Source organism: Capricornis sumatraensis, chromosome 2, assembly GCF_032405125.1.
Source record: "Capricornis sumatraensis isolate serow.1 chromosome 2, serow.2, whole genome shotgun sequence".
Classification (NCBI taxonomy): domain Eukaryota; kingdom Metazoa; phylum Chordata; class Mammalia; order Artiodactyla; family Bovidae; genus Capricornis; species Capricornis sumatraensis.
Window position 1 is genome coordinate 64,619,073 of NC_091070.1, and position 27,921 is coordinate 64,646,993.

General features: G+C 53.1%; 1 protein-coding gene across 1 annotated transcript in view; it reads right to left on the reverse strand.

The window, feature by feature from the left end:
- The window catches only part of STARD9 (StAR related lipid transfer domain containing 9), a 114,873-nt gene that overhangs the window by 9,065 nt on the left and 77,887 nt on the right, over positions 1 to 27,921 (reverse strand). The window contains 13 exon segments of the mRNA XM_068992648.1: positions 2,342 to 2,479; positions 2,829 to 3,012; positions 3,421 to 3,597; positions 3,759 to 13,125; positions 13,128 to 13,360; positions 13,362 to 13,784; positions 15,876 to 16,318; positions 16,797 to 17,007; positions 22,086 to 22,189; positions 22,312 to 22,394; positions 23,103 to 23,240; positions 23,582 to 23,633; positions 27,227 to 27,402. Coding sequence (XP_068848749.1) covers positions 2,342 to 2,479; positions 2,829 to 3,012; positions 3,421 to 3,597; positions 3,759 to 13,125; positions 13,128 to 13,360; positions 13,362 to 13,784; positions 15,876 to 16,318; positions 16,797 to 17,007; positions 22,086 to 22,189; positions 22,312 to 22,394; positions 23,103 to 23,240; positions 23,582 to 23,633; positions 27,227 to 27,402 — 11,729 coding nt within the window.

The following is a 27,921-nucleotide window of genomic DNA, read 5'->3' on the forward strand; positions in this document are numbered from 1 at the left end:
ACAGTTGGAGATTCTTTAAAAAGCTAAACATAGAATTATCATATGATCTAGCAATTCTACTCCTGGGCATATATCTGGAGAAAATCATAATTCAAAAACATACACACACCCCAGTGTTCACTGCAGCACTGTTTACAATAACCAAGACATAGAAGCAACCTAAATGTCCAACAACTCATGAATGGACAAAGAAGATGTGGTTCATATATACAATGGAATATTCCTCAGCCATAAAAAAGAAGGAAATGGAGCCATTTGCAGCAACATGGATGGACCTAGAGATTACCATACTAAGTGAAGTAAGTCAGAGAAGAGACAAATATCGTATGGTATCACTTATATGTGGAATCTAAAAAGATAGTACAAATGAACTTATTTACAAAACAGAAACAAAACAACATGCAATAAAAGAGAAAGGCACTATTCAGCTGTTTAAAAAAGCACCAGATTTACTGATATGAAAAAATATCTTAAAAATATTTTTAAGGAAAAAGCGCAGAGAAAATGGGTACAGTATGCTTCCATTCATGAACTTTACAAAAAGAGATATTTTTAAAAGATATACATATCCTAACAGATGCACAGGATATCTCTGGAAATATACAGCAAACTGGGATGGACGAATGCTCCTGGGGAGGCAGAAAGGAGACTGAAAGATGCACTTGGCGTTCTGCACCTTTGTTACTATTTGAGTACTTTTTTTTTTACTATGTGAAGTTTTGCCTATAAAAGGCATAAAAGTTTTGCTTTCAGATTTTATATCCCCAGCCAGATTTCACCTCTGAGCTCCAGATCGGGATCCCAGCTGCCTGATTTTCAACTACTCCCCTGCATTTCTCACAAGTACTTTCAACACAGCCAATACAAAACTAGATGGTGATCTTCCCCTCTAAACCTGTCCCTCCCAAGGCTCCTCGTCACTTGGACATCACGAGCCCTTTGAGCCCAAAGTGTGTGTGGTTCTGACTCCTCCCACTCCCTGGCTCCAACTTCCAATCCACCCTGGTGCCTGTGGATTCTCTAGTTAACATATGCACTTCGGCTACTCCGCTTGGACAGTGCCCTGAACCAAGCAACTGTCATCTCTCAGCTTTGTCTGTCACAGTCATGAGTGGGTCTACCGGGGCTGTTCTTGCCTCTTCTCTGGCACGTTTGTCATTCTCCCCACTAAAAAAATTCATCAGCAGCTTCGGGAAATAGCATAATCATATGGGTTAGAAAGCAGCCAGAATTTTCAATAGAGTCTACATGACCTTGCCTTTTCTAGTCTTTTCTTGTGTGATTCTTCCATCTCACTCTTTACATTCTAGCCACACTAACCTTGTCAATTCAGTTCAGTTCAGTCGCTCAGTCGTGTCTGACTCTTTGCGACCCCATGAATCACAGCACGCCAGGCCTCCCTGTCCATCACCAACTCCCGGAGTTCACTCAGACTCACGTCCATCGAGTCAGTGATGCCATCCAGCCATCTCATCCTCTGTCGTCCCCTTCTCCTCCTGCCCCCAATCCCTCCAAGCATTAAGTCTTTTCCAATGAGTCAACTCTTCGCATGAGGTGGCCAAAGCACTGGAGTTTCAGCTTTAGCATCATTCCTTCCAAAGAAATCCCAGGGCTGATCTCCTTCAGAATGGACTGGTTGGATCTCCTTGCAGTCCAAGGGACTCTCAAGAGTCTTCTCCAACACCACAGTTCAAAAGCATCAATTCTTCGGCGCTCAGCCTTCTTCACAGTCCAACTCTCACATCCATACACAACCACTGGAAAAACCATAGCCTTGACTAGACGGACCTTAGTCAGCAAAGTAATGTCTCTGCTTTTGAATATGCTATCTAGGTTGTAGTTCCCCATAAAATTCTTCCCTTAAAGACTCATTTGCTGAGTCTTCCATCTGGAAAGCTCATCTGCCCCCCAAGTATTCCAGACACCAACTTCTACTGAGTTAACTACCTCTCAGCTTTCCAGTCTCAGTTTAAACACAGTCTCTTCAGAGCATCTTTGCTGATCCTTCAGACTAAGTCAGGTTTCTGTTTCATATTGTCTTTGCACCCCTTCTTCATGGAACTTTCTACAACAATAATTAATCATAAAACAAGCTACTTCCCTCTAATAATCTGTTTAAGGACAAGAACAATTTTGCCCAGTGACTAAAATAGTGCCCACAAAATAAATACCTGTTGAATAAATGAATGAATGAACAGGGAAGGGAGACAAAACCACAGGGAAGAACAAAGGCCATTGCTCATGAGGGTTCATGTCAGCAGTGAGTGGCCTCTAGGAGACAAAACTTCCTAAGTATCACCGGTCCTGGCCCCCGGTTCATGCCTCGCATTTGCCTGCTCACCACACTGTCTGGGGACTGGAGCTGGCTTGGCAAGGCTGGGCTGCTGTTATAGCCAGAGGTGACACCAGATGAGAGGCTTCCGTCAGAGCTGGTGCACCGGGAGCCAGAGGTGGCCAAGGTGTGTAGTTTTTCCTCCTCCTGGGAAGGACAGGTCAGCGTCAGCCAGCTTCAGGTGCATGATTACCACACTCCCATCACCTCCCAGCGCCTCCTGCCTTAGCCTCACACCCTCACGCCGCCCCCGTCCCATTCCCAACTATATTCCCAAGCTGCCTCCTCCCAGACTCTCGCCCGGGGACCAGAGCTGGTCTGATGAGGACGACACGTAAACAGAGCGAAGCAGCTCTGAACAGGCACCAGGACCCAACACCTTCCTCCAGAAGCTACGTTCCAAGACTCAGAGGCAGCATGGTGATGGCTGATCCAGTCTGAGGTCTGCCCCAGGCCCAAGCCCACCCAGAAATCAGAGGCTTGCCTCACTCCCCACCTGCAGCAGCTGGGAGATGATCTGCTGGCGAATTCTCAGCTTTTCCTGTTCAGTCCGCTCCCTCAGTCGGTCCCGGGCCCGGGCAATCTCCACTTTGGCCTCCTCACGGGCCCGCTGGTATTCTTGTAGCATCAGCTCTATGTCAGAGGGTGGGTGAGAAGACCTTGATGCTGACCCTGAGCTCCTGGGGAAAACCAGAGGGGTGGAGAGATCCCTTCTAACGTGGTCAGTGGGCGATGGCCCAGGCCCGCTCAACACCACCTTCTTGAAAGACCCATCCTCTGCCCACAGGGTCTTCAAGTTTGGTTTTATGAACATCCTGAGGCTCAGGCCTGCAGCCTTACATAGCACATCATGGTCCCTCTAACCACTCCACCCCCTCCACAGCTCCCTCCCACCCTCTTTTTTCCTTTTGCCTCTCTCTCCACAGCTGCCTACTACTGTCCACCGGCACGTAGGACCCACTCCTGGTCACTCCTGGCATAGAAAGCTGTGGCCTCCGGTGTCCAGGACACTAGAGTCCAGGCCCCGCTCCCCACATGCTCTCGCCCCACACCGAGCAGGCTCCCCGCAGGGCAGTGGGTCCACCTACTGGGTGGTCTCCACAATGTCCTTCCTCAGCTGCTGCAGGTATTCTCGGCGCCGGCTGGGGAGGTCAAAGTCCCGGGCGAAGGTCAGTTGTTTCTTGGGGCTGAGGCTTCGTGTCCGGCGGGAGTTCTGAAGTCCCTCAGACCGCTCCCTCCGGAGGGTCTCTGCTGGGTGTTTTGGCCTGAGACAGAACGTGACTGAGTCATTGACGCTGACCCTGAAGCCCCTTCTCCATCTTAAGCTCTCTCTCTGACCCCCAGAAAATCCCAGAGCTGAGCCAGGGAGAGGGGAACAGCCAGCTGTTAGCCTTCTCGGGCCTCCCACCCAGGACCGGGTCCTTACCGGGCGTATAGCTCCTCCTCCTCAGCAGCGAGCGCCTCCCCCGTGCCGCTCTGCAGCACCTGCAGCAGGGCGTCTGCCTCCCCGAAGCCATGGTGCAGTTTTGCTTCTGTGAGTTCTGTGCTGAGGGAGAGGTTCTGGGCCCCAACTTTCAGGGGGATCTGCTCCTTCTGGGGCCACTCAGGTGCCCGGCTCTGGTCCTCAGGGGCTTGTGGGAGCCTCTGGGACTGCTCTCCAGAGCTACAATCACATCTGGTCCCCAGGGAATCCACGGTACCTGGCCCTCCAGGAGAGTTATTCTGAGGCCCACACAAGTTGCTAAATTTGTTATGCACGGGGAGGTCCCTCAGACCATGATGCTGGGGCTCAGGAGCCATGTACATCTGGGAACCAGGGGGCAGCAGCCCCCCAGGCTGGCAGGCCACAGGAGGGCCCAAGACGCAACCCTGGAGCCCTGGGGTATCAGTCAACTCAGAGAAAGGGTAGGGGCTGTGGCGCTGGAGGCCCCCCCACGAAGAGGGAACGTCCAGAGCCGGCCGCAGCTCCACGGGAGATGCTGAGTGCTCACCCCTTTTCTCCGCCCTGCTCTGCCATCCACCTGGCCCCCTTCTGCTCAGTGGGCCACACTCTACTGAGGCCACGTCCTCAGGCAGAAAGCTGCCAGCCAGCCTCTGGCTCCTGTTACCCAGTGGAGGGGGTGACAGTCTGCTCTGCACCCCGGCGGTGGCCCTGGGCAGACACTGCTGCAGGGGCTGCTGCACAAAACAGACCTGGAGCTTTGTGCTCTGCTGTGGGCTGCCCTGGGAGCTCACCCCAGGGAAGGGCCTGCAGTCACCCTCTTCTAAGGAACATCTGCCTTCTCCACATGGAGCCCCTGCTCTCCGAGAGCCATCTGCCTCATCAGTGGTTTGAGAAAAATTACCCACTGGAGGCCGGGGGGCAGGAAGGGGAAGGCTTGGGCTGGACATGAGTTTCTGGCGGCTGTCAAGGGAAAGAGCTGAGGGAGATGAAAGAGACAAGGCGCTTAGGGGGATCCCTGACCCTGGGGTGCTGGCACTAAGTGTGAGGATCGGGGAGGAGGCCCTGTCCACCAGCAAGGTGCTGGCCGACCCCTGCTCCTTCTGCACCCTGAGTTCCCCAACAGACTCCGCAGCCTGGGTGCAGGGCCCTGGGGAGGAAAACGTGCTGAGGCAGGGTCTGCCAACAGCCAGGCAGGTGGGTTCCTCTGGCTGGGAGCTGGGAGGCAGGAGGGCATCCGGAGAAGCCTGGGGGCTCAGAGAAGGCAGGTTCTGCTCAAAGGGGCCTTTCTGAAAGTTGAAGTGGAATGAGGGTACAGGGGCGCTCTGGGGCCTGCAAAGAGTGTCTTCCCCCTGAAGATCTAGGGGCCCTGCTGTTTTCCACACTGTCTCCTCTGCCTCTCTCTTCTGAAGTGTCCCAGGAACATGTCCCTTTCCTTGAGACATGCTAGCGAGATCTGAGCCCAGCCCTTCAAGGATCACATTGACCTCTGGAGGGTCGGCCTCTGGGGCCTGGAGGTGGAGAGGTGGTGAGGCCAGGTCAGTCTGGATACCCTCATCCACGGTGGTCTGAGTAGAGCCGTCCATCATCTGGGTCTGGGGCACCTCACAAGGGGTGTCCCTCTTGGCATTCCACTCCTTTTCGGCCACACTTGGCTGGGAGAGACTCCCCAACAGCTCTGAGGTGCTGTGCAGGAGTTGTGAGAGGTGCAGAGACAGGTTGTGCATGCTGGCCCAGGAGGCCAGATCTGACTGGGCAGAGGAGAAGTCAGAATAGCTCCAGTGGGGCCCGCAGCCCAGGGTCTGTGTGCCTTGCTCCAAGGTGTCCATCCTGGACTGAGCTATGGGACCACCCACCTCGGGTGGATACAGCCGCATAATCTCATCCACTGGACCTGCAGCGCTTCCCTCAGCCCAAGGGGGCTCCCTCCTCAGAGAACCCACTTCACCAGGGGTGCCCCGGAACTGGGCTCTCTCATCAGGACCCTTCAAGGGGGCTGCTTCTTCAGAGCTGATCAGGATGTCGGGGTTCCTCAGGGCAGGCAAGGAACCCCATACCTCCCAGGCCTCACGTGAACCTCGGGCATTTCCACCGCAGCTGCGTTTGTTCAACAGGCTCTGGGCGCTGGCCAAGGTGCTGAGGTGGGAGCGGAACAAGGAGCTTTGGTCCTCTAGGCGGCTATCCGTGCTGCTCTGGGCCACATTTGGTGGTGCTGGGCCCTGCGATGTGGGGCGGCGGGAGACACTGACTGCACTGCCAAACACATGCTGCCTCCAGCCAGGGCGCGTAGGCCCCTTGGGATGCCAGGGAAGGAGGCAGGGGTTGACGTCACTGGGGCACAAGAGCAGGGCTCCTCCGCCCACATCCGTGGAGTGCCGCTCCTCTGGCCTGGCTTGGCCACCCTGTCTCTCTGGCTTTCCTGACTGGGCCTGTTCCAGAGCACCAGATGGATGGACAGATGTGAGATTGGGGGTTGGCATTCTCAAGAAACCTAAAGTCGCTGAGTAAGGTGGGGGTGTGGGTGGCAGGGGCCTGAGACCAGCAGCAATACTGTCCAAGTCAGAGAAGGCTTCCTGATCACAGCCCTCAGCGTTCAGAGACGTTCTCACCACAGATTTTCCTGAGGAAGTGCCCCTGGGGCGTGAGGTCCACAATCGGTTGGGCTCCGCGATATCCTCCTCTGTTGGGGAAGGAGGCTCCACGCTCAGGTTCAGCTCCTGAAGAGACCGGGAAGAGCTAACCACAGAGAACTGTGGTCTGGAGTGTCTGTGACCAGAGAAGACTGCAATTATAGGACGTGAACCCCGGTGGTGGGGCACCGGCTGCTCCCCGCCAGAAGGGGGCTGCCCAGGGCCCTGAGCTGCCGCCCAGTGTTCTCTGCGTTGGCCTAAGGAGACAGTGGCTGAGTCACCGAAGCTGGGCAAGATCATCTTGGACACAGGGGACCTGGCCACCGTCCTGCCCTGTCTGTCTGGACCTCTAGTCTGACAGCTGTCCGAGCCGCCTTCATCAGCATGTGGCGGACTCCTGACCCCCGCAAGGTCTTCACGGCCACCTGCAGCCTGGTCTCTCTGTTGCTCTTCCTCCTCCCATAGACTGTCAACCTGGGATCTGGAGATATACTTTAACTCTGTTATGAGTTTGGCTTGGGGATGCAAGCCACCATGATCCCTGGACCCTGGGGGAAGTTGCGGCTCTTCTGCAAGGCATCTGATGTCATTTCCCAAACATCCCTGTTGTAGTCCCTCTGGCAGCTCACTCTCAACACACCGTTCACTTAAATTCAGGGTGTGTGGTCCCTCTGCTGCTGCTGGCTTGGGTTGAGAGCCCTTCGCACCCTGGCCCCCCCCAGAGCTGTCCTGCACCCTCCCGGGTGTCTCAGAGCACTTGCCCTCGGGGAAAGGGAGAGCCTCAAGCTCGGCTTGGACTTTCTTCTCAGCAGCCTTCTTCTCAGGATCCCCTACTGACCTGGAGCTCCCATCAGTGAGCGAGTGGCTGAGGGGGCTCGTCTTCATGTTGGGGCCAGCAGGGGAGCTGCAGCCCCCAGTCAGAGGCAGGACTGCAGTGGCAGAGGCCTCCGGGGTGCTGCTGTCTGCTGGCCCCAGCTCTACATTAATGCCTTTGGGCTCAAGGCCATGAGCCGACAGCACGCCAGATTCCCTGCTACGGCCCTCTCTTCTCTCCATTCCCCAGGCCCTGGAGGGGACCCTGGAAGGGTGGTAAGGGTGTAGAGGGGCCATGGAAGCCCCCCTGCCCAGGTCACCATCTCTGTAACATAGTGAGGTGGAGGGAGGGGAGGAATGGGCACCCCAAACAACAGGTTGAGGGCTGCACGGCTGCCAGCAAGGACCAGATCTACTCTCTTCCTGGCCCTGGGATAGGCCAAGGGTCTTGCTGCCACCAGGGCTCCATGAGGAGACACCAAAACCCGAGTCTTCCCGTGGGCATCTGCTCAGGGCCTCCTCTCTGACTCCCCTGGGGCTCTGATCCGGCAACAGAGCTGGCCTGGGACCTTCCATGCTGGCCCTGCAGGCTTCCGCTGGCCCAGAGCCAACACTCCCTTCCTGCTTCACATGTGGCTGTGAGGGAGCTTCTGGTCCAAGCCCCCTCAGGGCTCCAGGCAGGAGAGTACCCCGTTTGGGGCTCGCTCTCCCTTCTTCTAAGCTGGTGGAAGCCTTGAGGCATTGGCCCTGGTCTTGGTTAGGCTCTGAGAGGCTGGTTGAGTTCTGAACAACAGAGATCACAAGGTGACTTTCAAAACAGGTTGTTCTTCCTCTCTGTGCAATGGCTTGGAAGTTACCTGAACCTCCTCCCCATGTGCAGGCCAGAGTCCCAGGTTCTTGGTGGGCTGGGCTGCTCTCCTGATGGCCAGGGAGCATGCCCTCGGCCGCAGCCAACACCTCTCTCCCCTGTGCGATCTGTCCAGAATCCTCAAAAGGGGCCTGAGAAAGTGAGGCAGCCTCTACTTCACCTGTCATCACCCTCCTGTCCTCCTCCCTGGAGGCTGTTGAAGAAGGAAGACCATCTGAGCCCAGAGCATCAGCAGAGGGAGGCGCTCTGGTTGCTTCTTTGCTTTTCTCTGTGATTTCAGAAGAGCTTGTGTGACACACAGATTGCTCACCTGCTCCCAGGAAACGCTCCGGCTTTCCGGTGCAATGGCTCCCACCTGGAGCAGGGTTGGTGTGGGAGCGAGTCTGTGAGGGACACTGCGGCCCCATGTCAGCGTCAGTGCTGGGCAGAGAGTGGAACCTGTCTGCAGAGGGGGGTATGGCCTGAAGGACAGTTGTCCTCTTGTCAACTGATAGGTGTCCTGGTTCAACGGAGAGAGATGCCATGTGATTCCGTGCTTCAGCCTCATTTGTGATTCTGTTGGCCACTGACTGGCCCATTTGAGGACACTGCAGCCTGCCGGGGGCCCCTGAAGAACATTCAGGTTCTAATAAAGTCTTGCTGGAAGGCAGGACTGTGGCCCCAGCCACCACGTTGTAAAGCTGCTTCCCCTGAGTCTTTGCCTGTCCCGTCTCCTCCAAAACAGCCAGGCTTGTGGGTGGCTGAGCAGAGGGCTCCGACTGAGGCACCACTGGTGGGGACATAGGCGCTGAGAAAGCCCCACCAGCAGGACTGAGGTCCTCGGCCTCCTGCCTTACCTCTCTGCCTTGGCTGTCTCCTTCTTCCAAGGGGCTGCCAACCCTCCTCTCAAGCAGGCTAAAGGCCCCATTCAGGGCACCGGCTCTGTCTGGTCCTCTTGGTTCAGCTGCCTTGGCTCTAGAAGGAGAACCTACCCTGCTACCCGGGCCCATCGAGCTGCTTCTAAGGTGCCCTCCCTGGTCTTGGGGACCAGTGCTTGCTGACCTCTTGCCCTCTGCACCCAGGGGAATGCTCCCTGGTGCACTGGATTGACCATGAGGTCCCATGGCCACGGATGGCACAGACCCAGGCCGGGCAGAGTGCAGCACAGAGGAGCACTGTCTGCTGCCTCCCTGCAGGCTATGGCATCCAGATGCCCCACTCTGGTCCTGCTGCTCCACTCCAGCTGCCAAGGGACTGGTGGGCATTTCCAGCATGGTAGGATCCAACACACAGTCAACAGAAGAAATGCCTAGAGTATTAGGTGCAGAGAGATCGCTTCTTGGCAGCCTTGTTGAATTCAAGGGCAAGGTATGACTCAGGTCTTGGTGAGGAGCCATACAGGAGTCCGGCTGGCTTGGTAACAGGCCAGTCTTGTGGCTGAACGATGTGTGCACACAATGGTGGCACAGGCCAGGGAGTCTCTGAGTGGCTGAGACTGTGTTTCTCTCCTCTGGGCTCCCTCTTTGAGCAGCCATTTCTTCCACTCTGCCTCGAACTGCGGGCTCCTCTTGCTTATGGATGCACTTGGCAGGATGGCTTTCTTGAACACCGTCCCCGGTCTCCAGCTCCTCCAGACTTCCCAAGCTGCGGGGCTGGCGTCTGAGGCACACTGCACTCACCACCTTGCCCTCCTCAGAAGCCCCCTCGGGCCTGGGCTGCAATGGCAGAGCTCCAGCTGACGCTTTCATCCTTGGGTGAGCAGAGGCATTGGTGCATTCTCTGCAAACTGTGCACACCCCTAAATAACCACCAGAGTCCTTGGCAGGTGTGTCTAGCACAGCTAGGTAGGTGTGCCCTTTCACAAATCTGCTGCCAGGTCCCTGGGGATCAGCGCTACCATTCACCTCCACTTCCCCAGCTTCATCAGCCCTACAGATAACATCGTCTGTCCGTTTGGGAGAAGTCAGCTGATCCTTGAAGGGTGGGTGGTTTCCAAAGCTGCCTGTCCTCAGCATGCTGTCAGCCGTCTCCTGGTCCTGTTGGTACTGGAAGATGAATTCCTTGCTGACTCCTGTTGGGTGGGAAGCGTGCAGCTGCTTACCCTGTTTGGATTCAATTTCTGAGATGCCATTCTCCAGCTGCATCACACTCCTAATTAGCCTAGCCATCTCATCGGCATTATTAACTCTCTCACCCCATGTCTTTCCAGGTGGTTCTTTGGGATTTGCTTTAAGCACTTTTCCAGGGACTTTGCATTTGCTGAGGTTTCTTTCCTGACAGCATGTAACTGACTGGAATTGTTCATATGTGGACTCAGCCTGTGAAAGCTTAAACTCTTCTGAGCCGTCTCTGGAATGGGGTGCTTTTCCAAGAAGGCCAGTTTCGTTCCTCCGTTCCTCCTTATGGGCTGGACTCTCACCCAGGGCCAGGGTCTCTGGGCTGCTTACCTTACAACACACTGATCTAGACTTTAAAGGAAGAGCGGCACCCTGTGGCTTGTCCTTGTCAGGGGCTAAATAGATGGTTTTACAGGTGAAATCAGACCTAACCCTGGAAGGAAAGTGTCTCTTTGCGTCAAAGGCCTGGGCCTGTGTGAGGACTGTGTTCTGCCCCTGCCCTTCTTCCTCACCCGTCTCAGATTCACTCGCAAGCAGAGGCTTCCCCGACCCAGAACTGTTTGAGGAGACACTGCAGTGGGACTGTACAGGAGCCTTTGCTCCCTGCCCGAGCGTCGGAAGACTGTGTCTATTTAAAATTCCAACTTGATTTTCAAATTTACATACTTTTATGCTGGTAGATGGGAAAAAGTGTCCATTCTGAGTGACAAAAAAATAAACCGAATTATGGCTTGTTTCTTTAACCTTTCCAAAGCATTTTCCTTTTTCTCTGCAAACTTCCTTGGTGTTCAAATCAACTGGCCTCTCGGCTGCGACCTGCTGAGATGATACAATCTTGGAATTCTGGTTTTGTAATTGTACTGGCAACTTATTCTCCACATACACACTTTGGAGGACCTGGTGCTCATGTCCAAAGCCCCAGGCTTCCCTGAGGGGTGGGGAGGGCACCCTTGCTTCTCTGCAAGCTGGAATTTCCAAGGCAGTTTCTGTCAGGGCATCTCGGCTTTTGGTCACATAGAATGTTTCCAAGGGAGGTGGCTGCAGGGAAGATGGAAGTGGATTCCAGGGAGCAGAGTGAAGGTATAGCTCTGGACCAGACGGAAAGGGGCAGGAAGGCCTGCTGCGTCTTCCGCCCGCTTCCATGGAGCTCTCCTGGGAGTCTGTCTTCTCTTCCTGCGGGGGGCAGTGGCTGTTCTGACCTAATTGCCTCTCTGGGCCTGCTCTCTTCTTCCTCAAAGGAGCCCCGCCTCGGGGGCAATGGGGGTCTTTGGTGGCTATGGTGACAATATGGTGACAAGGTTTCTTCAGGATGAAACACTCATCAGAGGACGTCATGAGTCCAGGTTTCTTGCTGCTCTGAGAGGACTCCTCCAAGCTGCTCTTTTTGACTCCCCGCGCTGCCGTCACGGGGTACGCCATCTTGTTTTCTGCTGCAGAGACCTGTGCATTTGTAGGTCCAGAAGTCACCGATTCTACATCTGCTGAGTAAGTTCCACTATGACTTGCCTCTTTCTCACTAGTTGTAAAGAAATCTGAAGTACCTTCTACCTTGACATTCAGACTGTCCTGTTCTTTCTCTGCTCTCAAACGCCTAATTTTGGACAGATGGGTTGGAACATTGTTGAAATCTGGGCTGCTAGATGCCCCAGGACCAACTGGCAATATAGTATCTCCTCCCCTGCCGGAAGCTTGAATGGGAAAATCAGAGTTTTCCTTAAGGGAGGGGGAAACTGGCCTGGGGGCTCCCGTGGCCTCCAAAACAGGATGAGACAGTTCAAGGAGGTACTTTTGCTGGAGGGCAGCCCAGTCTCTCTCACAGGCGCTGCCAACATAAGTAAATGAGCTGGCAGAGGCAGCCAACAAGCTGGACACACTAGAGTTGGATGCTTCAGAGACGCCTTGCTGGGCCGTGTCAGGGACCCCACTGGCTTGAAAGGTACCCTCAGCTCCTGGGTGAAGAAGGCTGCAAGGGTCGCAGAGGGACACAGACCCAGAAACAGGGTCTGTATACACACTTCTAATGCTGCAAGGCAGCTCAGTGCTGGCCGGAGGCAGTGTGGAGCTGAAAGGCAAGATGGTTTCTGTACCTGGTGACTTGAGTTCTTCTGTATTGAGCCAGTATCCAGGCCTTTCCCAACCGCAGCACTGAACCTCCTGGATGTCGGGACTTGGACATAAAGAATGTTGGGGGCTGCTGGGATTGATCTTGGAGTCACAGGAGAACCAGGAATCCATGGACACCAGAGGGCTCCCTCTGGAAGGCTGCACGTCTTGGAGCATGGTGGCCGGTTCTGTGGGGCTTCCCGCCACCGCCACCTCAGGCTGCTCACAGGGCTGCTGCGGCTGGGGTTCCAGGTAAAATGAACTGCTCACTGGCAAGATGCCATCTAGCCTTGGGGCTCTTCTGTGACTGATGGAACCAAGCCTGCATACTGCCTCCTGGCCCCCTGCAGGCAGAATGGGGCTCTGCAGGCGCCAGAAAGTCTCCGTGGGCATCTCATCAGTTGAACCAAAGAAAGGCTTTCCTTGCCAATGGTCCCCCGGTTCTTCTTCAGCATCGATCAGGCTGTCTAGGGAAACACTCCTGTGAGCCAAGGTGAATGGTCGACTGCCTGAGGATGTGGTGAAGCCCCTCCCAGAGGCTCGTGCTCTGGCCTGGCTGTGGCCACAGCCGCTGGTGAGGTAACTGTGTCCTGGGCTGTCCCGTGGGTTTCTGGGCCCCTTCTCGGCCAGTGAGTCCTCAGATATTTGGCTGTCGTCACTTTCAGAGTTGTCTGGCTCTGGGAGGTCCCGCTCCTTCCCCTGGGTCTCCTCCAGCTCCAGCGGCGCTGGCAGGGCTTTGGCACAGGCACAGGAGAGAGAACCAACTGAGTAACCGCTATTTGTGTCAGATACATCACCTTTTTCTCTTGCAAGAGCCTCTACGGGGCTGCAGTGTGTGAGGCCATGGTGTCTGGGTCCCCCACTCTGTGCTGCCTCTTCAAAAGGCTGCCATGAGACAAACAAGAGGACTTTTCAACCCTAGCTGCCAGGACCCTCTGCTGTCTTTTCGATGCCTCGCTTGGAGACAGTGGTATGAATCCTGCCCAGAAAGTCTTGGCTGCCTTTCCATGCCCAAATGTCTATCTGGATCCATGAAGATGTGAGGAACTGCAACTGGCTCCCTCAACAACCTCGTGGGCCCAAGGTTCCCTTTTGTTCACCACCCTGCTGGTGCATGGCCTTAGCCCTCCTGGTCTGAGTGGAAGGGGTAAGGACCTTCAGCTTATCCCATGGCTTTCACTTGTGAGCTGACTGCCCCAGAGATACTAAACTCTGGGCCACCATCTGACGGGGCTGCTTACCCATTCTCTCCACTTCCTGGACACTGGCCGACTCGGAGCTCTCGGTGAGGCACATGCCCAGGTGTGAGGCTCCCTTCCAGGCCAGGGCCTTCCTGGCTGTGCCAAACTGCCCCTCGCCTGAGGAATGGAGGGCATGCTGGATGAGATGCTCTATCCTTGAGGGGTAAGAAGCAGCCAGGGGCAGATACTCTTCTGATAATTGCTCAGTAGGGTCAGGCATAGGTGGTAACGTGGTGGAGGGATCCTGATTCACGAAAACACTGTGGAGACAAGGAAAGCCATCTCAGAAGTCAGAGGTCCCTACTTCCTCCTGACAAAGGGAATATAAAGTCCTCCTCAGTTTGCTCTGAAACAGATTTAAATCTAGGCCAGGGCTTCCTTGGTGGTTCAGTGGTAAAGAATCTGCCTGCCAATGTAGGAGACACAGGTTCAATCCCTGGTCCTGGAAGATCCCACATGGTGTGGAGCAACTAAGCCCCTGAGCCACCGCTGAGGGTGTGCTCTAGGGCCTGAGAGCCACAACCACTGAGCCCACATGCCGCATCTCCTAAAGCCTGTATGCCCTAGAGCCCATGCTCCACAAGAAGAGACGCCGCCACGACAAGAAGCCCATGCACTACAACCAGAGAGGAGCCCCCACTTGCTGCAACTAGAGAAAAGCACATGCAACAGTGAAGACCCAGCACAGGCAAAAATAAATAAATAAAATCATTAAAACTAGGTCCCTAAGGTCTTGTGAGCTTCCCTGATAGCTCAGTTGGTAAAGAATCTGCCTGCAATGCAGGGGACCCCGGTTCGATTCCTGAGTTGGGAAGATCCACCAGAGAAGGGAACGGCTACCGACTCCAGTATGGCTAGCCATTTCAGTATTCTTGGGCTTCCCTTGTTGCCCAGCTGGTAAAGAATCTTCAAGCAATGTGAGAGACCTGGGTTCGATCCCTGGGTTGGGAAGATCCCCTGGAGAAGGGAATGGCTGCCCACTCCAATATTCTGGCCCGGAGAATTCCATGGACTGTATAGTCCATGGGGATGCAAAGAGTCAGATACAACTGAGCAACTGTCACTTCATTTCATGGCCTTTAGGGTCAGAGGAAAGCTCTACAGGCACACAAGACAACTGCAGACTAGAGCCCTGGCTCTTAAAGCACCCCGGGTACACTGTGTTCCTCATTTTCTTTACTTATAAAAAGGTTGGACGGAATCTGAATCGAATCCCGCCTTTAGGGAAATCTTCCAACATGAGGAACTGAAGAATAACTTAAACGGCTCTACAAGGACCCAAACAAACAAGTCTATAAAGAAGCACATCGTATAGAACTGACCCACTTTAACAAATTAATGATATGAACAAATTATTAAGAAGCAAAAAAGGATGATTAAAAGAAACTTGAAGGATATAATAACCACATGCAGTGTGTATATCCTACTGGATCTTAACTATAAATATATATTTTGAGGCAACTAGAGAAATTTGAATATGGCCTAGGTTTTTTATTATACTTATTATTTTAATTTTGTTGGGTGTGATGACAATATGGTTACAAGGAAAGCCCTTATTTTTCAGAACTGTATATATTTGCTGTAGGACTGGAATGACATGCTGTATAGGAGTTGTTCTAAAATACTTCATCAGCAAAATGAAGGAGGGGAGACAAAGCAAATCGTGACACCTGCTCTGGGTGACAGGTACATGATTCTTCCCACCTTGTGTGTTGGAAATGTTTCACACAGTCTGAAGACTATGAGTGATCGGTGAGCAAACATAACACTTACATTAACTGCACCTACTATGGGCGAGGCCCTGTGCTAGGCCCAGAGCATATGAAGAGGTGGACACAGCCCTCTGTTCCAAGCAGTCGGGGAGACAGCATATCCTCGCCTTGGCTGAACATGAGGAGTGAAGGAGAAAAAAATGAGGAGCCCAAACTGAACCAGAAGTCAGAGAGACAGTGCTCCGCATGCTTAATATGGTGGGGGCTGAGCCGCTGACTGGAGCTGCTGGGCGGGTGGGACGGGAAGGGAGAATGGTGCGGGAACAGACTGCGGTTGGGGCAGCAGCTACACAAGGAGGCATACGTGGACAGCCACGGTCTGGAGCACAGGGAAGACGAGGCTGAGATTCTCCCTCAGGAGATGTCACCAAAGAAGCAAGAGCTGCCGCTCAAAGTGCGGCAGGGGCAGTCTTAGAAGAGTCCAACTATAGAGAAAGGAGAGTGGTCAGAAGAGAGAGAAAGCGATGAGCAAGAGAAGAGCAGACACATCTTTCCGTTTCACAGGTGGAAGAAACTGAAGCCCTGGGAAGGGGCTGTCAACCTCAGCCAGTGCCTCCAGGCGGCCTCCGTGGGCTATACCTGCGCAGCTGGGCTGAGTGCCAGCTGCAGGGCCTTCGGAGGCGCAGAGAACTGCAGCTTGTCAACCTGCTTCTACGATGAGGCCCTGGGATCAGGGCACCGGGGCAGAGGGCTGGGAAGGGGGTCCTCCGGAGGCGGTCATCCTGGAGCCAGCACAGTGCCCTGAGCTGCTCCGGTCCCCTGTGGGCCTCCAGCAGCCTCTGCTTCTTGATGACCTTCTCCAGCTTGAATGAGGCTCTTCTCTGCCGGATGTTCCGCTCTTGTCTCCGCAGGAACTGCAGGTGCACCACGTTGCTCTGGCTTCGGACCTGCGGGTACGGCTGAGTCTTGGGGTCTGTCTGGCACCACGAATGAGAAGGCACTGCAGCCTCAAGTTCTTTCTCTGCTGCGTGGTCTTGCTGCGGCTGCTGCCGCAAGTTGGCCAGCCAGGTCTCTCCTCTGAGCTGGTCTGCAAACCAAAAACACCCCAAGAGAAGGTCAGCCCTCCCTCCCTCCCTGGACTCAGGCACCTCTGGCCACAGCTGTACCTGCGCAGAGTGAAGAGCTGGCCAGGTTGACAGGGCGGGATGAGGGCCATAAGGCCCTCTGGGGCAAGAGTGACGGCCCCCCTGACCACACGGCAAGGAGATGTAGCCCCTGGCCTCAGCAGGGCAATAGGCACACACACGGGCCAGTAGCAGAGCCTGGGCAAATGTGTGCACATGAAGGAGCAGGCAGGAGAACCATCACCCCGATGAGGGGCCAAAATGAGGCTGTTTCCTTACTCTTGCTTTTAGCCCCTTGTAAGAGCCTCTGGTCTCTAAAAGAGGGGAGAGAACCCCTAATACCATAGATTCCATCATATCACAAAGAAAACAAAGGAAAGAATACAGAAGGCAGGGCGGGGGGGGGGGGGGGGGCGCACAGAGAGATGGGAATGGCAAGCAGGCTCCTACCGTCTTCAACCCGCAGGCCAGTGTGCAGCTGTTTCGGCTCCACTTCCTGTTTGGCTCTAATCTGTCCCACTAGGATCTGCTGCCTCACATCCCCCACGAGGTGCTGCTGCTGCTGCTGCGGAATCTGGGTCCTGCAGGGCGTCTCTCCAGCCCTCAGTGGCCAGTGGTCCTTATTACTCTGCTCTCCCAGCGCTCTCCTGTCACAGGGGCCGGGTCACCCGGGGGAAACGCAAACACAGCTCAGTACAAACCACAGTGGCCTCAGCCCCTCCCAGGGAACCCTGCCTTGGACAGGGTGCAGAGGGCTCCGGACTCCTGACAGCTTGGGACGCACCGGCACGGTGTCACAGGCAGCTGGTGATGTCACAGTGCGGGAGGGGAGAGCAGTCCTGAGGCTAGCAGATTCCTAGGCTGCGGGCTCAGCAGAAACACAGGTTCATTTTGGTTAGGGAAAACAGCAAAGTAAAGTGGTTGGGTTTGTTTTTTTTTTTTTTTTTAATTTTTAGCTAAATAAAGAAACCCTGTCATTAAAAAAAAAAAAGAAGAAGAGAATAAAAAGGTATCTGCTGAAAATGTGGCATAATGAGAGTAGAGCAGAAGTTCTGGGAACATGGTGGGAACGGAACTTCTCATCCACGTTCAGAGCCCACGACTGCACCTCTCAATCTAGTAGTGGGAGGAGAGGGAACTCAGACGCACACCGACCTGCATGTGCCCCAGGGGCCCCGGGGGAGGGCTGGTCTCGGGGAGCGAGCCCTGCAAGAGGGTTCAAGACCTTTAGGCTCAGCCTCACCTCTCAGAGACACCTGCTGATGTGTTTACTGGTGAAACTGTCCAAGATGTGTTTAGATCCAGTGGGGAGGCACTGGGAACATGTTGGGGATATAAATAAAACATGATTTAGCCATGAGTCAATCATTTGTAGTACAGCTGAATTTTCCAATAATACAAAATTTTCAAAGGTTCTATTGGCTTGTACAAGGACTCAAATTCATTCCCCAGCACCTCTACCAAAAGAAGAAAAAGAAAATTCTAGACTCAGTCATGCTTTACTCTGCCACCAGGTTCCTGCAGGACCATGGACGAGTCAGAGCCTTCCTCCGAAGACTGACAGCTTCTCCCCTCATGCTAACTTCTCCCTTGGTCTCACATGCCTTCTATGCATGGGCCTCCCATGCTGTTTCTTCAGGGCCTCTCCATTCCTGTCATTAAGGTTTCTAAAAGAGCCAAATGCATGGGGCTCTGCTCTGAGGTGAGAGGGGAAGCATCCAGGAAGGTTCAGTGTTTGCTGGAAGCTGACACATAAGCTGGATCTGGCTGTGCTTAGCCTACCCTCGGCCCTCATTCCAGCCCCAGGAGCCCATGGCTCTCAGGCTTGGAAACTCACTCAGTGACTTGACACCAGAAGCGGATGGCAAACTGGCTGAGCAATGCGCTCTGAGGAGTCCACTCCACTTAGGAAATTTACCACCTTGTAGAGAAGAATGAAAGCAGAGATTCGAAAACTACAGCCTATGGGCCACATGGTCCACAGCCTGTTCTTGTGATCCAGTTACTGGAACCCAACCACACCTGAGGTCTATGTATTGTCTAGGGGGTTTCTGTGCCTTGCTGGCAGAGCTGAATAGCTGCAGCAAAGCGTAAAACACAATCCAGCTGCTTTTGACTTAGAAGAAATTAAGATGTCTTACTGTAACCTGAGGAGGACAGTGAAGGATGGATGGGTGGGAGAGTGAATACAAGCACAGGGGCGTGGGTGGGAATGGACACAGTGGCAGGCTCCTCTGTGGAAAGGAGGCTGTGTGGGGCTCAAACTGCAGTGGGTCCAGGGACCTGCACCAGGTGCTCTGGGGAAGACGGGTGCTGCTGCTGGGATCAAAAGGCCAAACACACACAGTGGAGTGTACAGAAAACATGTATGGCAGAGGCTAGCAAATAGAATAAAAAGCCAGTGAGCACCACACAAATAGAAAAAACAGTTGATGAAAAACATTTTACACATAGACTTGTATGTATCATACCTGCATCACAGCTCCAAATTATATCTGACCACGGACATGGATGAATTACAAACCTGAACCCATCAGAGGGTCTTAAGACATACCCAACAAAGATCCAGACCATCAATTACAAGAGACAGGGAGGAGACCTTTATTCTGAATTCCCTGAGAGTACTCAGTTTCCTTCCTGACTCTCAGATTTATTGGGTTGACCAAAAAGTTTATTTGGGCTTTTCGCAAGCTGTTATGGAAACCTGAACAAACTTTTTCTCCAACCCAGTACAATCAGCTTCTCCCTAGAAGACAGCTCCTTTATCCTCCCCCGGGGAAAGCTGCAGCTAGCCATCAGCTTCTGCAGACCCAACAGTGGCAGTAGGCCTGCAAGGAGAGGCAGTCTGGAAGAATCCCCACAGACCCTGCACGTTCACCTGAGGAGTCACACACCATCAGACTAAAAACGGCTCCTGTGCTGAGCACGTTGTCAAGTTCCCAGAAAGCAAGTGAAAAAGAACATGCTGGCCTAATGCTCCATGCTGGGTAGATGACCAAGGACCAGTCTTCAGTTACCTGCAGTTGAAGACCTCTGTCCCTCTCAGATGGTACCCTTCACCCTGGGGGACCCTAGCACCTCCAGCTACTGCCAGGACTCCATCAGGCCCTCTGGCTGCTCAGCTCTGGAGGCTTCTGCAGCAGAAACGCAGAGGCACCCACTTGCAGAGGAGGCAGTGACAGTGGCAGCAGCAACAGTGTCCCTGGGTTCTAGGCACTTAAGGCTAAGTTCCCCAATTCCAAATGGGACAATGCTAAGAACACGGATGACAAAGAGTTTTCAAGGACAAACTGCTCTCAGGTCCAGATAACTGCCAACGGGCCAACCTCCCTTGCTCTAGAGTCAGCGCTAGCTTTTCAGGCTCCCAGCAGAGAAGCACCCCACCAGAGAGAGGGGACGGAAACGAAACCTGGGACACAAGGAGGCGTCGGAGCCTATACCACCCAAGAGCAAATGAGAGACCCTCATGGAGACACACGCCCAGATGGGGAGCCCTGCTGACAATGTGCTGGGCCCCTCATGCTCACGGTCTCTCCAGCCCGTCTAGCAGATCACAGGCTTGAGCCCACCCCACCCACTGCTGGCGCATGCCTGCGGGTGATGGCAACTGGGTAGGACCACCCAGCCCAAAGGCTCCCAGGGCTGGAGCTAAAGATCGGAGGCAGCAAAGGGGAGAGGCCTACTTCTCTAGTCGCCCTCTGTCCTCTAATGAAAGGGGTCATTCTTGGTGCTGCTGAAAGGTCATGTCCATGCCCATGGGGGTAGAGAGCCTGAGAAGACTTCAAAAAGACAGAAGACCAGTGTTTTTCTGGGGTGAATGGGTCTGCTAGGGCAAGATACAAGGACAGGAAAGCAAAAGGGAGGCCACCTTCCAGGGCAGCAGGGCTGTGGCGTGTTGGGCACTGGGCAGAGCATTCCATGTGCACCCGCTCCTTCAGCCTGTATCACAAGGACCCCTGGGAGAGAGACGGTAGCACCCTTACTTAGAGGTGAGCAAACAGGCTCAGAGACTTAGCTTGCCTAAGATCACACAGCTTTCTGTTGTAGAGCCAGGAGGTAAGGCTACTTTACCCAATGCCAATATCTCCTCAAGCATCTGTGGCTCTTTAAGTTGCAAAGCCAGGGCTCCCCTGGTGGCTCCGTGGTAAAGAAGTCAATGCAGGAGATTTCTATCACTGATCTGGAAGATCCCAAAAGATGCAGAACAACTCAGCCCATGCACCACAACTACTGAGCCTGTGCTTTGCAGCCTGGGAGCTGCAACTTCTGAGCCTCCACGCTGCAGCTACTGAAGCCCACGCACCCTACAGCCCATGATCCCCAACAAGAGAAGCCACCACAGGGAGAAGCCCAAGCACCTCAACTAGAGAGTAGCCCCCACTCACCACCAGAGAAAAGCCCACGCGGCAACGAAGACCCAGCACAGCCTAAATAAATAAATAATTTTAATTAAAAAAATAGTAAGTTGCAGAGTCATTTCCTGTAAACTTCTGGACTCTGGGGGAAACACAGCCTCAGTGTGTCTTCCCAACAGAACTCACCTATGATAAGGCCCCCTTTCATGACTTCACTACAAAAAGGGAGGTCATTCTGACAAAACAAGAGCCCTGGCTTCAGCCCTGAGCTCACCTTGGTCTTGATGCGCTCCACTCTGTGCCGCTCCTCAGGGCCCCCAGTAGCCCTACACTGGCCACCCTCCCTGAGGCCGGGATCACTGTCCTCCAGGCCTCAGCAGCCCTCCCGGGAGCGCCTGCCTGCTGCTCGTGCTCCTGGGCTCAGGGCACTCCTGTCCTCACCCTCATCTGGCCATCAAGGTCTGACCCAAGACTCTCCTCAGCTTCCATCACCACTCCTGGCCTGAGGAGAGAGCAGCAGGAGCCCGGGGGCTGTCAGAACCCTCCCAGGCACCCTGAGTTCATGGTGTGGGACAACCCCCCCGCACCAGGGCCTCACAGACACTAGGTTCCCTGCTGACATTTGCTACAGGAAGTCCCCAAGGTACAAGACACTGGTGGCTTTCAGAATGGAAGGATACCACTGCTCCCAGTATCCAACCCACAGGGCATCTCGATCTGAGAGGCAGCTCCTTCACAGAAGTGGACAAAGGACAACTGTGAAGAAGAAAAGCAGTTGCTACGAATCACATAGAAAACTGACTCCATACTCCACAGTCTCAAGGCAGGCAAAGCAGGTAGATGAGGGCAGGAGCCCAAGATAGTTTCATGTTGTTCCTAGAGTTCCTGAACCCTTGCTTATGAGGGAAAGAGGCTTCTCAATCCTACAATAACTTAAAAAACTCAGAGGAAGCTGGTCCTGGAAGTTAACTGACACATATGTGAGCTCACACACAGGCAGGCCAGAATTCAGTGGGATCCATGGGAGGCAGGTCTGAAAGCAGCAACAGATATCCACAGTCACATCACATGTAAATCTTGTGGACAGAGAAGGTGGCCACAGGAAACATCAAGTGATATTAGTACACACCTCTCTCAGTGATGAAGGAAGTGTGACATCCAAGGGGAAATGAATGAGGACCATGACCACTTGCCTGCCACCCACTGGCTGAGCAGCTAGCTCACCATCCTCAGACCACTCACCCAAGGTGGTTCAGGCCAGGCTTCATTCCCAGCTTGGCTGCTACACTCAATTCTTCCCTGCTCCATGTTGTAATGAATTAAAAGCAAAACCAATAGGCTCCACAGTAGAACGAGCAACTCTCTCTCACCTTTCCTTCCAAAGCAAAGGGCAGAGACACATCTGGGAGGCAGCGACATCTCCACCCAAGTCCAGCCACTCCAGAGAGCGACTGCCGCCAAGAGCCTCTCCGACCTGTGGATAAGGAAGGAAGCCTCATCACCCCTATCCCAACAGATACAGACGTAGCTCGGCTCCCCCACCAGAAGGGCGAAGCAGGGAGGTCAACAGCCACGTGGAGAACGCCATGTGCTCACCTGCCTCCTCTGCCGAAGGATGGCGGCCTCTGCAGGGTGGTTGAACCGGAACTTCTGTGCTTTCCCCAGGGTTATGACTGCTCCTGTGGCATAGACACCAAACTAAAATCAAGCCACAGCTCATGTTCTGAGTACAGTAATGTGCAGGGCACTGTTCTGGGGAACAAAGTCCTACCCTCAGTAAGGTGATCATTTAGCTGAGTCAGTAAGATCTGCACTCCCTGGATATCATATAGCATATGCATTGAACTAATGAGATGAACAGGAGAAGCCCTGGTGTTCCAGGGGAAAGCAAGTGGAGCTCCAGGTGGAGCAGTCAGGGAATACTCCATGCAAGAAGGGGTACCCAAGTTCACCCACAAAGAACACAGAATCTGAATAGATTAATAGTAGTAGTAATAATGGCATTAATCATCATTATGAGTATTTTCTGAGTGAAAAGAACACTGTTAAGAACATTACACAGATTAGCTCATTCAATCCTCACAATGATTCTATTATTATCCCCATTTTCTAAATGAGGAATTTGAGGCTCAGGGACCTTCCCAAGGACATACAGCTAACAAACACAGGTACTAATTTCAGAGAGTCATTCTCTGCTCGGGGGTCCTGGACTTGGGGTCTCTATTTACAGGAAAAGGACCATATTAGGAAATCTTCAGATCCCCGGGTGCAGAGGCTGGTGGTTCCATTCTTAAAGCCTGCTTCACTGAGCCCTCTGGATCTGGCTCCTGAGAACAGAGCTGGTCCACCACTCATGCTGGCATAAACTGGGCTGCGGGTAGTCCTACCTTGGGTGAGACGGCAAGAGGAGGTGACCTCTCGGCCGTTGACTGTGCAGCGGGCCCCGCGGGCAGGACGTAGAATGACGACCCCACAGGCGCTGGTGATAGTGCAGTGATCTCTCTCGATCCACTGACCCTGCAGGACTACAGACGGCGGGGGCAGGGGGCGGGGCGGTCACTCGGGTGGAGGCATAGCCCAGGAAACATCTCCGCCTTTCTTTTGATGAGATCAGAATCCACTTCTGGAAGATCTCACATCATGACAGAAGAGGAAGAGCCACCACCTGAAACCACCCAGACCCAGATGGCCCCACGGTGTGTGTCTCCTCCTCTCATGTCCAAGACCCATAGCCTGGCAGCAAAAGAGGAGCAGCCCTTCAGAACTCCAAGATTCCTTCCTCCCAGAACCCTCAGCTTCCTTGGAAAGAAAACCCGTCAGGCATGAACACCTACACAGAGCATCAGGCCCATACACTGTCACTCACCGATGTCCTGTTCCTGCTCCGAGTCAATCCTTCCTATTTTTGTCGTCCCCTCCTAAACGGAAAAACAAAGCCATTTTAAGGAGAATAAAAAGGGATGCAGCCCTGCCCCAAAGGAGAGTCCACCTGTTTGAGCACCGACACTGTCTCCCCATGCCCTCCCCAGCCTCCTTTCCACACCACTTCTCAGCTTTGGTCCAGGCTGCTCTGATTGCTCTGCCCACTCACTATGCAGCCCAGGATGCCCCTGGGAAGGTGTGGGCAAAACAGTACAGGACAGCTTTTTGCAAAGTAAATCCCAGGGACGGGGGAGCCTGGTGGGCTGCCGTCTATGGGGTCGCACAGAGTTGGACACGACTAAAGCGACTTAGCAGCAGCAGCAGCAGCTAGCACTGGCCAGCTCCTTTCTGTCCTGTAGCCTCGAGTTAGGCAGTCAGAGCTTCTCTAGCCTGAGGAAGTGGGCACATGAGTACGGCTTTCTCCCAGGGACTAAGGTTAGTGTGGCCCAAGTTTGGTCCAAGTCAGTCTCAAAGAGACATGCTTTCTATGACGATGTATGGAAGCACAGGATTTTTATCTTCTTAATCCGCAGATGAAGTTTAACAGACACCAGATTCTAAGAAGAATAAAGCACAAAAAGGAGGAAAACACATCTAGAATTAAAAAAGACTGAAAGAGAGTATAAGAGAGGAGGCAGAAACTGGAATTAGTATCAGTGAATCACTGGGTTAGTAGAGACCGTACCAACACAGTTTAAGAGCACAGCTCTGTTTGAGGAAGGCAGTGACGTGGCAACAGAGATGCGAGTCTAGAGCTGAGTCTAGAGCGGTGTTTCTCATTTACTAACTATCCCCTATGTATGGGGCACTGCGCCGAATGCTTTATAGACATTTCTCATTTAATACTTTAACACCTAGAATGTAGTATTATGATCCTCTGCATAGAGGAGGAATCTGAAGCTGATAGGAAATAAGCTGCCCTGGGGGCCCACAGACTACACAGGACAACTCTGGCTAGAATTCATTTCTCTCCTGGTCCCATGCCCATGCTATTCCAACCTCACCAAACCACCTGCCTGGTGACCAATGCTTTTTAAGTGACTAGAAAGTTCTATGCTAGGCTTCACTGTCAACAGCCAGAAGGGAGGGCCCTGAAGCTCTCCCAAAATCACTTGTGAAGAAAGACTCCTGGAGTAATAAATGAGGATCTGGCTCCCTCCCAAAATCCACAACTCTCCAGAACCCAGGCTTTCCTGCTCAGCCACTGAGGATCGCATGAGCCAATGGATGCCGGTCTCTAGACTCCACCAGCCAGAATAGAGGGAGAGGAGTCAAGACTACTCTCAAGGGGTCAGGGTCAGCCCTAATGATGAGGCATGTTCCTCCCAAAGGGATAAAGGCCACAGCACATCCCAGCCTCTGGATCTGCAGAGCAGAAACCACCCAAAACGTGCTGGCATCTCACTTAATGTGGGCTGAGCCAGCACCTGCTGCCCCTCTGCTGCTTTATGCCTCTTTCTTGGGAGGAACAGCAAAACAAAGGCAGTTATGAGGGTGAAGTCCAGGATATCAAAAACCTGTGCTCCTCCCACCCTTTCACTGCTCACTCCCCACCCAAGCTGCCTCCCAAGGTGACTCAGGCAAACAGCTCCCAGGCCATTGTTAGGGACTAGGTCTGGGTTTGGAACCAAGTTAGCAAATAAAAACAGAGAATCTAGAATGACTACTGTTATACTACTACCCAAGCCAGGATGTAAACAAATGAAAAGGAAGGAAATGGGTAAAAACCCATAGAAATGCCAGGATTAGAAGTAGACTGAGAGACTTCCCTGGTGATCCAGTGGTTATAAATCCTCCTTCCAAAGCAGGGGATGTGAGTTCGATTCATGGTCTCGGAACAAAGATTCCACATGCCTCAGGGCAACTAAGCCTGCACGTTGCAACTAGAGGAGCCCACACACTGCAACCTAGACGAGCCTCCCCAGCAAAAGCAGACTGGGGCCTCACGCCTAGGTTCACTACCAGTGTGTGAGGGAGGGAGTGACCCTCAGCGCACTGACTCGGCAAGGGTGCCAGTGACCCAGGATCATCCATCTCCTGCCTCCAGCTCCATCTGCCTTCATCCTTCAGCCCTCTGCTGCTACCCTAACTCTGTCACATGATGTCTGCCTTCATCTGCTCACTCCACATCCAGTCAATGCATCACATCAGTTCTACTCAAATACTAAGCGTTTTATTCCACCTGGTCTCTCTTGACCTCCAATCTTTCCCTATGGCTCTGACTAATGGAACGATCGATTGCCTTTGGTGTTTAGATTTGTTGTTAAAGTCACAGCCGTTTCTGCCTGGAGCATTTTCACTGAGATGATTTATGCTGTGTCAAAAAAGAAGCTACTTTAACTTTCTGTCTGGGAGGCTCAGTCTCTGACAACCTCCCCGAGGGCTCAGCCTCAGAACACAGACTTGCTAATAAGTGCATGAGTCTTGTTGAGGTCTCCCCACCACAGGCACTGCAGCAACAGCAACCTAATTTCTCCAGGGATGAAGGCAGCATCACATATCCCCATAAACTCTGCTCCTTTTAAATGTCGGTTTAACATGCTGGGGACAATTATGAAAATGCAGATTGGATTTCCAGTGAGCATAGGACTCTTGGCCACATACAATATGTTTCCCTGGTGGCTCAGATGGTAAAGAATCTGCCTGCAACGCAGGAGACACGGGTTTGATCCCTGGGTTGGGAAGTAGGGAATGGCTTCCTACTCCAGCATTCTTGCCTGGAGAATCCCATGGACAGAGAAGCTTGGTGGGCTACAGTCCATGGGGTTGCAAAGAGTCGGACACAGCTGAGTGACTAACACGTTCACTTCAATGTATGTTTAGCCCATCCATGGGGACTGTCCTTCTACAATAGGGGAAACACTTTTGATGAGGACAGGATATAAGACTCTACCTACCATGTGTCACTAACTCTCAAAATGCTTCATTTAGAAGTAAGGCGGCCTCCAGGTGACAAAGAACAACGGGAGCCAAGTCTTTACAGAAGGGCTTCACGTCATTCTATTTTCTCTGGATGCTTGCATGTCGCACCCTGGTCACCCTTAGCCCACCAGCTCTCCAGAGTTCTGCATGCTTTTTATAAACTTCCTAAATCAACTTCCTCTCTCCTCTCTTCTTTCCCAGGCAAACCTAGTAATGGAGAAGGGGGGTTGACTGAAGTGGGAAAGTACGAGAAGGGAACTGTTTCTTATCCTTTGATCCCTTTAGCTCCTGAAAGCCCTCTGTGAGCTGACTGTATCTGCGGGGAGCGCTCAAGTGCTGGTGGAATTATGAGGTTGGGATTTCACCTCCAGGAGTGCATTCCTGTGCTTTAGGAAGCCAGAAAAGGAATATAAGCAGCATCTTTCTTATTTTAAATGAGGAAACTGAGGCACAGAAAGCAAAAACAAGAGTGACAGTAGTAACAGCTGAAAAATAAATTCTGATTTCTAGTCTTTGCTCTATTCATACAAAAATGAAACAGATCACAGCTGGTGGGCAGACCTGGCTTCCTGAGGGCAGTTCTGCCGCCTTGGCTGCCACTGGCCTTTCCCTCCTGCACCTCTGGGGCCTTGCAGCTCAAGGAGGGGGGGTGCACCCGCCTGCTCACCTTGAGGTGGTAGAGCACGACACCTGTGCTGAGCACGTCGTCCTCCAAGGCCATCAGGTGTGGCAGGCTGGAGTCAATGACCAGCCCAGCCTGCCTCTTGTTGATGTCCACTCTGTAATGTTCCACGAGAGCCTGCCACTCGTTCCACTTCCGGGCCCAGTCTTTAGACAGCTGGTCTGTCTGTGGAGACAGAGGGGTGGTCTTGGACACTCAGCACGAGGAGCAGACAGTGTCCGGTGCCATCCTGGCCCATTTCCGGGCATCACGTCCTCACTTTCCTCCCCAGGGACTACTCAAGGCCCTACACAGGCCCTTGCACCTCCTCTGTAAGCTCTCTGTGTTTTCTAAGTTTTACTCAATAGTTACTATTAATTTTATAAATAGAAACTCAATATTTTTTAAAGTTTTCTGCAATGAGCATGTATTGTTTTTAGGGGGGAAAAGAGCACCATAAATGCTATGTTTGAAAATTAGTTGGGGGACTTCCCTGTAGTCCAGTGGCTGAGCCTCTGTGCTCCCAATGCAGAGGACCTGGGTTTGATCCCTGCTCAAGGAACTAGATCCTATATGCCACAACTAAAAAATCCAGCATGCTGAAGATCAAAGATCCTACGTGCTGAAACTAAGACCCAATGTATCCAAATAAATATCAAAAAAATTAGCTGGGATGTGAGTCAGACATCTTGTTTAAATTC